This window comes from Schistocerca serialis, chromosome 3 (assembly GCF_023864345.2).
Source record: "Schistocerca serialis cubense isolate TAMUIC-IGC-003099 chromosome 3, iqSchSeri2.2, whole genome shotgun sequence".
Lineage (NCBI taxonomy): Eukaryota > Metazoa > Arthropoda > Insecta > Orthoptera > Acrididae > Schistocerca > Schistocerca serialis.
In genome coordinates, this window is record NC_064640.1 from 709,644,213 (window position 1) to 709,656,519 (window position 12,307).

At 38.0% G+C, this 12,307-nt stretch overlaps 1 protein-coding gene across 1 annotated transcript in view; it reads left to right on the forward strand.

The window, feature by feature from the left end:
• Positions 1 to 12,307, forward strand: part of LOC126470578 (WASH complex subunit 4) — a 197,992-nt gene that overhangs the window by 86,193 nt on the left and 99,492 nt on the right. Inside the window, exon 11 of the mRNA XM_050098531.1 lies at positions 2,144 to 2,263. Within this exon, the coding sequence (XP_049954488.1) occupies positions 2,144 to 2,263 (120 nt within the window). The remainder of the gene's footprint in view (positions 1 to 2,143; positions 2,264 to 12,307) is intronic.

The following is a 12,307-nucleotide window of genomic DNA, read 5'->3' on the forward strand; positions in this document are numbered from 1 at the left end:
TAACTCTTTGTCATGTTAGTGCACTATGACAATTTTGATCTTTTTTACTGCTAGTAAGGCAGTCAGTTTGTTACCAAAACTAATCGCATTGTTACTGCAGTTCATGTATGGCTTTGGATTACTGTATAACCACTGCTTCAGTCTCTATATTAAGCATCTTGAGTGGCAGCATTGGAGTGACATATGGTTAATATTCTGATGTTCTGCACACTAAAACTGGTTTATAAAAGTGGTGCCTCATTGTTGCGTTTAAAACTATAGCAATAATTGTGTGCTTACTTTCTGTAGTTACTATTTTTAGCGAGAAACAACTGTTTCATTAATGCTTTGTAAGAATTTTGCGTCCTGTTTCTTCTCTGTAGACGTAGGGGTGACCACCAACCTTACCTTTGGGTGTCAGAAACTTATGAAACTAATTCAAAGAGAGCTGCAGTGTTCAGAGGATATTAGTGCACATTAATGAAGAAACATTTTTTTTTTTTTTTTTTTTTTTTTTTTTTTTTTTTTTTCATTTATAAAGCACCTTCAAATCACCAAATGTGCCATTAATTTTTTTCAATTAGGTTGAACATTTTACATAAATAATCTTCAGTTTCCTCTTAAATTTCAGGAAGGTACATTAATGTTCTTCAGACATTTGAAGTGAGTGAATGTTTTGGTCTTAAGGTCTTTCCGAAACAGTCTTAATTTGTAATGAAAGTTAAACACAAAAGTGCTAGACCATAAATAAGTTTTCTATTTCCTTGCAATGAAATGTTTAACATTTGTAGAGACAGAACATCATCTACATACATACATACATACATGGCAAGTGTCTGTATTGTGCATGGCAAAGGGTACCATGTACCACTACTGGTAATTTCCTTTCCTGTTCCACTCACAACTAGAGGGAAGGAGAAATGACTGTATGCCTTCGTATGAGCCCTAATTTCCCGTATCTGATCTTCATGGTCCTTATGTGAAATGTACATTGGCAGCAGTAGAATCATTCTGCAGTCAGCTTCTCAGTAGTGTTCTGCAAAAAGAATGTGGTCTTCCCTCCAGGTATTCCCACTTGAGTTCATAAAATATCTCTCTAATACTTGTGTGTCGATCAAACCTGTCAGTAACCATTCTAACAGCCTGCCTCTAAATTGCTTTGATATTTTCTTTTAAATCAATGTGATGGGGATCCGAAACACTCGAGCAGCTCTCAACAGTGAGTTGAACTGGTGTTCTATATGTGATCTCCTTTACAGATAAGCCACTCTGCCTTAAAATTTTATAAGTAAACCAAAGTTGACCATTCACTTTTCCTACTGCCATCTTTAGCTGCTTGTTCCAAGTCATATTGCTTTGCAACATTCCACCTCGATATTTAATCAGCGTAATTGTGTCAAGCAGCACAGTACTAATGATGATGTATTTCAACATTAGGGGATTGTTTCTCTTACTCAGCTGCATTAACATACATTTTTCTATATTTAGAGCAAGCTGCCATTCATCACACCAACTAGAAATTCTGTCTTGAGTCATCTTGTCCTCTTACAGTCACTCAGCTGTGTCACCTTCCTATACATCACAGCATCATCAGCAAACATCCACAGATTGCTGCTTGCTGTGTTTGTTAGATCATTTATGTGTATAGAGAATAAGAGCAGTCCTAACTGACTTCTCTGGAGTACTTTTGATGATACCCTTGCCTCTGAGGAACACTTTCTGTTGAGGAAAATGCGCTGGATTCTATTACTTAAGAAGCCACTCACATATCTGAGAATCTCTTTCATATGCTCATACCTTTGTTAACAGTCTACAGTAAAAGGCATATCCAACTACTACTGTATGTCTTCAAGTTGAGGGAAAGACTTGCATTTTTCTTGCAGAAATTGTTTGACTGGGTCCACTGATCAGAAAAAATCTTGAAGACAACATTGCTTACTAAAATCTATCTCACTAAGTAATGTTGTCTCTACTCCAACGTTTTCATTCCATTTTCCACTCTTTTGTAAACAATAAAACACCTACATCTGCACATTTATTTTGAAAAACATCCTTTATAACATTTGAATGAAAAATTTATTGTGGTACAGATATGTAGTTCAGAAATCTGCTTTATGAATGTATTTTTATTACATTAATTGTGAATATCTTTCCTTTGTTTCAGTATATGTTTTGTGCCCTACACGACTGCATTGGCGCCATACTAAAAACCAAACATAACTCATCAACTGATGTCTTGAAACACACATTCAGTGAAGAAGTCTGTGGGTACTTGCGTAAAAGTGTTAGTATGATTCTCCTCTCTCTTCTTCTTTTTATTTATGTGTGTGTGTGTGTGTGTGTGTGTGTGTGTGTGTGTGTGTGTGTGTGTGTGTGTGTGTGTGTGTGTGTTTTATCATCATAGATTATCATCCTCTGTTGTTACGTAACTGTTGTTTGATTATTTTGTGTCACATCTTAGTCTAAAAGTTGTTAAATTATACATATACAGTGAGATTGCATTGCTGCTAATTGTGGGATTATAACTCCACTCACTTTTATAAAGTGTATGGTTTATATTTTAAAACACAGACATTTTTAGGTAGATGTGTTATCATACAACTGTTTTATTAGTTGTGATTCAGGTAATCCTTGCGTAATGATTCCGAGTTTTGGCATAATTTTTGTACTGTTCATAATACATTTAATGAACGTCCCTTCAATTGTGGTATCAGCATTTTACAAATCGCGTCAAGCATCTAACAGGTGGTGATGAATTGTTAGGTGAAGGGATATTGTAAGAGAAAAACAGTTTCGTACAGAAAAAAATGAAAGACTTAAGCTCAAGAAACATCAATTGACATAACCTTCTGAAAGAAAAATAATACTGGTATGAACCAACTGATTCTGAAAATGTACTGGAAACCATAAATTCTGGAGCTCAGCAGCCATTTTGGAAAAGTTTCAGTTTATTGGAGGCTTCTAGATGATTTGGAAAAGTTTCAGTTTATTGGAGGCTTCTAGATGAAAAACACTGACCTCACTGTTCAATTTCTTAACTGAAGATTTGGAAGCCACTATAACAGATGAAGAAAAATAGGCTGTCAGTGGTGAAGGTATGATCACTTTAAAATTAAGTAGTTGTTCACTAGATACACCACACTGAAGAGTGTTATTTGTGCTTGTATTTGATGAGGAAGAAAGCAAACTCATGGTTTAATGTTTTATTGATGATGGAGTTAGAGATGTAGCATAAACTCGAACTGGGAAAGGAAACTGGTAATGCTCTTTCAAAGGAACCCTCCTGGCATTCACTGTAAGCACTTTAGGTTTTCTGAGACATGAATTTGAATTGCCAGTGTTTTATCGTTACACCACCTTATTGAGAGAGAGAGAGAGAGAGAGAGAGAGAGAGAGAGAGAGAGAGGGGGGGGGGGGGATAATACCAAAACTTAAAGCCTAATTGTTGCAAAGGAGAGAACTGGAGCTTAGCATGACAAGTGTTCTAATGATATGGAAGATGTGCCACTGAAGAGTCATATGCATGTTGTCCACACATCATACTGCTGAAATGGCATCAACAGGACAGAAAGACTGACTACAATCAATGGGAGCAGAAGACAATCACGATTTTGTTAAAAAACCATGAAATGAAATTATATTTAAAAATATTTCACACATTGGACTGTTGTTCACAAATTCCATGCAGGAGTAGCATCTGACTCTTATTTGCAAGACTGTAGAGAAACCTCAGAATAAATAAATCATAGGGTGCCAATTGGAAAAGGAAAGCCCCTTACAGCTTAGAATGAGGCACTTCCCAAGCATTGTTGAATCATCTTGAAAAGAAAATCACCACAAGATTAGTGTTGTTCACAGCAAGAAAAACAGGTAGAAGGAGCTGCAGTGGTGGTGTTAACAATATTATGTGAACCTGTGTGTTGTTTCATATTTTGAACTTACCATACCCAAAAAATTTGTGAAAATTATGTCTTTATCATAAAATTTTGTTAATGTTAATAGACAAATAAATCTGCAATATTGTTGATTACTTAGCGCAGTAGCAATGATAATTTAGTGTGGCAGACACACTGTGTTGAGCAACAGACAAGACTAGCACAACAAGGACTGTGGATGAGGCAAGCCACACCACATAAATCTCATGTGTTGTCGGCAGGAACTCGGCAGGAAAAGGATTAAATGAAGGTATAATGTTGAGCATTCATTTGTAAGAAAGTCAGTTTATTTCCTGACAGAAGAGGAACACACAAGATACAAAAACCCATTCTCAAGAGTAGTTGATATTGATTACATTTTAACTATGTGAACTATCAAATAAGATTACATTCATCTGCAGTAAAACACAGTTGTAAGATGGATAAGAAGCAGGTTATCATGGATGCCAGAGTTTTGGGCAAAACTTAAAAGTCATGTGTTGCAGTACTGAATAAGAATTGTCATGATAATGTACAAGATGAAAATACAGATAACCAGTTTTGCTGAAAAAATAATCAAATTTAAACTAAAGATACAGTGGATAAAGTAAATGAAAGACTAGAATTACAATGATATTCAGAAGAAAAGACCTGAGTGTGGCTTTTCAGACGTTACTGGTGGAACTACTGAAAATATGTGCCAGGTAACACTGTAAAAGTCATCCCACAATATTTCATCAGAGCAAATGTTTGACATCCTCTGCAGCATTTGCCTTAACCATTTGAAGATGTTGAACAGTTGTTTTGATGAAATGCTGTGGGACTTAAACAGTGTTATTGCAAAATACTTGGGGTTCAGAACTGAAAAGGTATATGACAACAGTGAGTTGCACTAAAACTAATAACCTAACACTTTCAAGTCCAGAAGTATCCGCTCCAAATGGAATATTGAGTACTTGATGTCTGGTCAGTTTAACCAAGCACTCCAAGTTTGTAGAAGGTCAGAGAGGGACTGATTGCAGGCAGTTATATTTAATAGTGTGCTCCTGGCTATGATGAAGTTACACCAATGTGGAAGTTAGCTACATGCAGAATTTTATTGGTCATAACCAGCATTATGGAGATAAATTAATGAACAGTCACTGAAACAGTATATGTACACAGAAAACACCTGAGAAATGCTTCAGTCAACTAAGAAGGCAATACAACAAGAATAGGACTTAAGGATACACAGACACACTCAAAGGGAAGAATGGGTTAGGAAACATTCCACAAAGAACTATCTATGAGGTACATGTTCTCGTGATTACCAGCACTGACTGACAATAAGTTACTTATCAAGAAATGTCAAGGTTGAAAAGGAACGTCAGTTTTGAAATCTGCTGATGCCTAAGAGTTCCCCAGATGGCAGGATGGTGGAATTAAATTAAATTCACTAAAGATGATATATGAAGATAATATTAAAATTGTAAGCATGAAAACTGGATAAACAAAATTCAAAAGCTAATTTCATCTGGAGAAAGAATTTACAGAGATGTGTGTTCAAATTGACCCCAAGGATATATTTTGTTCAAGGATTGAGACCAAAAGTTATGTATACTGTGTTTTGTATGGGTAACTTAAGTGTGTGCTACACAAAGGATCATTGAATGCATTTCAGGAAGAATCTATGCCATCTGAATATAGTGCAGTATATGAAGGGTTGCTCCACGTAACAGAATTTATTATCGAAAAAGTGAAAATTTAAAATTCGGTAACAGCAGAAGCTCACAAGTACAAGCTAAGAAATTCATCGTTTGATATAGACCTCATCAAAACACACAATGTGATGCAAGTGAGTAGAATTAGTGAAATTATATTAGATATTAGGTTAGAAGGAAAATGGCAGGTGGCAAGATGAATATGAGAGAGAGAGAGAGAGAGAGAGAGAGAGAGAGAGAGAGAGAGAGAGAGGGGGGGGGGGGGTGAGAGTGCACATGAGTACAGACTTGGGTTGAGGAAGGATGAAGAAGGAGAGTAGCTGTCTTCTTTTCAAAGGAACCTTCCTGTCTTTGCTTTAAGAAAATCAGATAAATAATAGAAAACCTAAATTTGAACTTTCCTACCCCCAAATGAGAATCCATGGATCCACCTCACATGTTTGCAAAGATGAAGGGAGAGTTAATTCGTAGCAAATTCAGCATTCGTTCAAATGTTCATTTGTGAACTGCAGCAGGAACAGTAATAAGAAGTGAAGGCAGTACTGTAGGTCAAAGTTTGTTCAACTGAAATTCCACTGCATCGGAAATAAAATAGACAATGGGACAGTGTATCTCAACTTATTCCAGCTCAGGCATGGCTTATGGTTTCCATACTGGGGAAGGCTGTGATGTTTACCTATCTGAACTAACCTATAACTCGAGCTGTGCTACAGGTCAGTCCTTCTCCACAACCAACCTCTTTTTTTTGAGAGGGGGGGGGGGGGGGGGACCTGACAATATCACACTCTAGCCACAAGTTTACCCCAAAATATTGTCCTTCCATTTGATGATCAACTACTGAATAACACCAAAAGCTAAAACTATGATTAGATCTACAGGTGGCATATCTATACGTCAACGTCACATTTCCCAACACTTTCATCCCAACCATTTCTACTAAAAGATGTGTTTTGGAGAGAAATCTGTAATGCAGTGTATGTTTCCTTTTTTGGATGCTTAATGTAGAGGAGACCAAGAGATGAATACACCAAGCAGATTCAGAAGGATGTAGTTTGCCGTAGGTACTGGGAGATGAAGAAGCTTACACGGAATAGAGTACCATGGAGAGCTGCATCAAACCAGTCTCAGGACTGAAGACAACAACAACAACAACAACAACAATAACAAAGTGTTTTATGATTTCAAATCTAAACTTGTGGCTTGTAATGTTTTGTATCAATACAATCAATGGCATTTATGAGTTCGCAAGATAAAGTAGTGAAGTCTCGATGATGTCAAGGATGTTGTGCTGTGATTGGCTGACAGAAGCAAACTGAGCAGCTGTTGTGTTGTTTTGTTTACAAAGCTAGCATACCATATTTATACTTGTGTATTATGAAAATTTGTAGTTTAAGTGATAACCCACATTGAAGCTCTCTCTGAAAGGCATTATTTTTTAATATGGTTTGTTGTGCCAAAGTATCGTAAAATGAGATGCCAGCCTATGAAGTGGAAGTGGATAGTTCCTGTGAATTATTATGGGTGGAGGTTACACTCAACAACTGAGCTAGGTTAATAATTGGCTCCTTTTACCGACCTCCCGACTCAGCAGCATTAGTGGCAGAACAACTGAGAGAAAATTTGGAATACATTTCACATAAATTTTCTCAGCATGTTATAGTCTTAGGTGGAGATTTCAATTTACTAGATGTAGACTGGGACACTCAGATGTTTAGGACGGGTGGTAGGGACAGAGCATCGAGTGACATTATACTGAGTGCACTATCCGAAAATTACCTCGAACAATTAAACAGAGAACCGACTCGTGGAGATAACATCTTGGACCTACTGATAACAAACAGACCCGAACTTTTCGACTCTGTATGTACAGAACAGGGAATCAGTAATCATAAGGCCGTTGCAGCATCCCTGAATATGGAAGTTAGTAGGAATATAAAAAAAGGGAGGAAGGTTTATCTGTTTAGCAAGAGTAATAGAAGGCAGATTTCAGACTACCTAACAGATCAAAACGAAAATTTCTGTTCCGACACTGACAATGTTGAGTGTTTATGGAAAAAGTTCAAGGCAATCGTAAAATGCGTTTTAGACAGGTACGTGCCAAGTAAAACTGTGAGGGATGGGAAAAACCCACCGTGGTACAACAACAAAGTTAGGAAACTACTGCGAAAGCAAAGAGAGCTTCACTCCAAGTTTAAATGCAGCCAAAACCTCTCAGACAAACAGAAGCAAAACGATGTCAAAGTTAGCGTAAGGAGGGCTATGCATGAAGCGTTCAGTGAATTCGAAAGTAAAATTCTATGTACCGACTTGACAGAAAATCCTAGGAAGTTCTGGTCTTACGTTAAATCAGTAAGTGGCTCGAAACAGCATATCCAGACACTCCGGGATGATGATGGCATTGAAACAGAGGATGACACGTGTAAAGCTGAAATACTAAACACCTTTTTCCAAAGCTGTTTCACAGAGGAAGACCGCACTGCAGTTCCTTCTCTAAATCCTCGCACAAACGAAAAAATGGCTGACATCAAAATAAGTGTCCAAGGAATAGAAAAGCAACTGGAATCACTCAACAGAGGAAAGTCCACTGGACCTGACGGGATACCAATTTGATTCTACACAGAGTACGCGAAGAACTATAGACCTATATCTCTGACATCGATCTGTTGTAGAATTTTAGAACATGTTTTTTGCTCGAGTATCATGTCGTTTTTGGAAACCCAGAATCTACTATGTAGGAATCAACATGGATTCCGGAAACAGTGATCGTGTGAGACCCAACTCGCTTTATTTGTTCATGAGACCCAGAAAATATTAGATACAGGCTCCCAGGTAGATGCTATTTTTCTTGACTTCCGGAAGGCGTTCGATACAGTTCTGCACTGTCGCCTGATAAACAAAGTAAGAGCCTACGGAATATCAGACCAGCTGTGTGGCTGGATTGAAGAGTTTTTAGCAAACAGAACACAGCATGTTGTTATCAATGGAGAGACATCTACAGACGTTAAAGTAACCTCTGGAGTGCCACAGGGGAGTGTTATGGGACCATTGCTTTTCACAATATATATAAATGACCTAGTAGATAGTGTTGGAAGTCCCATGCGGCTTTTCGTGGATGATGCTGTAGTATACAGAGAAGTTGCAGCATTAGAAAATTGTAGCGAAATGCAGGAAGATCTGCAGCGGATGGGCACTTGGTGCAGGGAGTGGCAACTGACCCTTAACGTAGACAAATGTAATGTATTGAGAATACATAGAAAGAAGGATCCTTTATTGTATGATTATATGATAGCGGAACAAACACTGGTAGCAGTTACTTCTGTAAAATATCTGGGAGTATGCGTGCGGAACGATTTGAAGTGGAATGATCATATAAAATTAATTGTTGGTAAGGCAGATACCGGGTTGAGATTCATTGGGAGAGTCCTTCGAAAATGTAGTCCATCAACAAAGGAGGTGGCTTACAAAACACTCGTTTGACCTATACTTGAATATTGCTCATCAGTGTGAGATCCGTACCAGATCAGGTTGACGGAGGAGATAGAGAAGATCCAAATAAGAGCGGCGCGTTTTGTCACAGGGTTATTTGGTAACTGTAATAGCGTTACGGAGATGTTTAACAAACTCAAGTGGCAGACTCTGCAAGAGAGGCGCTCTGCATCGCGGTGTAGCTTGCTCGCCAGGTTTCGAGAGGGTGCGTTTCTGGATGAGGTATCGAATATATTGCTTCCCCCTACTTATACCTCCCGAGGAGATCACGAATGTAAAATTGGAGAGATTAGAGCGCGCACGGAGGCTTTCAGACAGTTGTTCTTCCCGCGAACCATACGCGACTGGAACAGAAAAGGGAGGTAATGACAGTGGCACGTAAAGTGCCCTCTGCCACACACTGTTGGGTGGCTTGCGGAGTATAAATGTATATGTAGATGTAGAACATGTTACCACCAATTTTTTAAGTACTTCACTTAGTAGGCCAATTAGGTAATAACAAAAAAATAAAAGTGTATTGTTTATTAAGACACAATTTGCTAACCTTAATTAATTTGTTGGAATGGTTTAGTTTGTATTATATGCACACATTATATTTTTTAGTATATTTGGTCAGTATGTGCTCTAGTTCTTACCACCATTTTTAAATACAGCTACTTACATTAGTTAGTGGCATGAGATGTGAATACAAATTTCATTAATCATTGTTACACACAGTCATGTCACCTGCAAGTACTGTTTTCCAAAGGCAGTTTATATGCTCACTTGAAATAAAAATTTTGAAATTATTGACTCTATACAACAATTTTCAATTAACTTTTTTTCAACTGCAGGCCATGAAGTTCTTGTAAAAATAACACTAACATTCTTCAGTTGATGATGATGAGCTTTTCTGTAGAATCCCTATAATGATAAAACAGTTGAAACAATTGGCACTATGTTTCTCTCTTAACTAGTTCAGGATCATCCAATTCATCAACGTGGTAGATATGCTGCAGATGAAGCCCAAATCGGTTTTGCTTGTATAATCACAAGTGCTTCCTGTGGAAGTCAGCACAATGATTTCTTTGGAGTTGGTATTTGTCAGTCATTCACATTTTGGGTTATCACCTCCTACAATCCTGCAGTAAAAAAAAAGTTTGGTCTTGAGTTTAAATGACAAGACTCCCATAATCTTTTTTCATTGAACATGTACCTTCGAACTTCTTCAGAAAATTGTTAACTTGCCTTCACCAATTCTATCTCCCAGTAAATGTGGACAAATTACACTCAGTATGTGCCACTATAATTTCTAACCATCTTGTGCACAGACAATAGTACCAAACTGTTTTCTGTTTAGTCTATAAGACCACAGTGTAAAATCCTGTAAATTTTTATTTATGTAATAGTCCTGGCAGTGAAAGTTTATTTTACTGTTAATTTTAAAATATTAATGACTTCAAATGTGGCAGGAAATAAGTCATCCTGCACCTGACTTTTGTGGGGTAGTCTTGAGTTTAACTCATTTCATCTCTGGTGCCATTGCAGTAATAAATAAAATCTTATAGTCTAGCCAGCTATTGAAACAACTTGTGATCAGATTTCACCATGTACATTTCTGATACCACCCAGAGAAAAAGGCAAATAAACAGAACAAGAGTGAACAACAGGCTGACGAAGCTATGATGAAGGAATTGATTACTGCAACATGACTCAAAGAAATTGGAACCTCCATAGCTGGTCTAAAAATGGCAATAGAAGTTTAATGCTAATTTTACTTACCACTTTCATACAGCAAAAATGTTTTAACATGATATAAATATGATGTAATCTTAAAAATATTGCTCCAAGTGCCACTGGGAGCTAAAATTCCAGGGAATAATTTTGTTAATATTTGCTGAGTAAATTAATTTCAATGTCTCGTATGCTTATCTGTAATTGCTTGAGATAAATAACAGTCTTGATTTATGTTCCTGTCCACTTCTCAGTGCTGCCCTTTACCATTTTGTATCTTCAGTATTTCTTTTTTAGAACAATTTTTTTTAGTTATTTTGCAGTTTTTTTATTTTACAGTGAAGTGTAAAATTGAGTTTTGTTGTTTAGCACTACATCTGTAATGGTACAGTAAAGTTTTAAGTGTGTAAATCTTTACTAGATGCAGTACACTGAAGAGCCAAAGAAACTGAACTGGTACACTTGCCTAATATCGTTTAGAGCCCACGTCAGCCTGTAGAAGGCCACAACATGATGTGGCATGGACTCGACTAATGTCTGAAGTAGGGCTGGAGGAAATAGACACCATGAATCCTGCAGGGCTGTCCATAAATCTGTAAGAGTATGAGGGGATGGGGATCTCTTCCAAACAGCACATTGCAAGACATCCCAGCTATGCTCAATAATATTCTGTCTGAGGAGTTTGGTGGCCAGGGGAAGTGTTTAAACTCAGAAGAGTGTTCCTGGAGCCACTCTGTAGCAATTCTGGATGTGTGGGGTGTTGCACTGCCCTGCTGGAATTGCCCAAGTCCATCGAGATGCACAATGAATGGAAGCAGGTGATCAGACAGGATGCTTATGTACGTGTCACCTGTTGGAGTCATATCTAGACATATCAGGAGTCCCATATCACTCCGCTGGCCAAAGTGGCCGTGCGGTTAAAGGCGCTATAGTCGGGAACCTCAAGACCGCTACGCTCGCAGGTTCGAATCCTGCCTCGGGCATGGATGTTTGTGATGTCCTTAGGTTAGTTAGGTTTAACTAGTTCTAAGTTCTAGGGGACTAATGACCTCAGCAGTTGAGTCCCATAGTGCTCAGAGCCATTTGAACCATATCACTCCAACTGCACACGCACCACACCACTACAGAGCCTGAACTAATTTGAATAGTTACATGCTGACTTGCAGGGTCCATAGATTCATGAGGTTGTCTCCATACCCGGACACATCCATCTTCTCGATACAGTTTGAAATGAGGCTCGTCCGACCAGGCAATATGTTTTCAGTCGTCAACAGTCCAAAGTCTGTGTTGACGGGCCCAGGCAAGGCATCAATGTTTGTGTTGTACAGTAATCAAGGGTACACAAGTGGACTTTTGGCTCCAAAAGCCCATATTGATGATGTTTCAATGAATGGTTCGCATGCTGACATTTGTCATTGGTCCCGTTCTTGCAGGATCTTTTTCCAGTCACATCAATGTCAGAGATTTTGACACTTTACCGGAGTCCTGATGTTCACGGTAAATTTGTAAAATGGT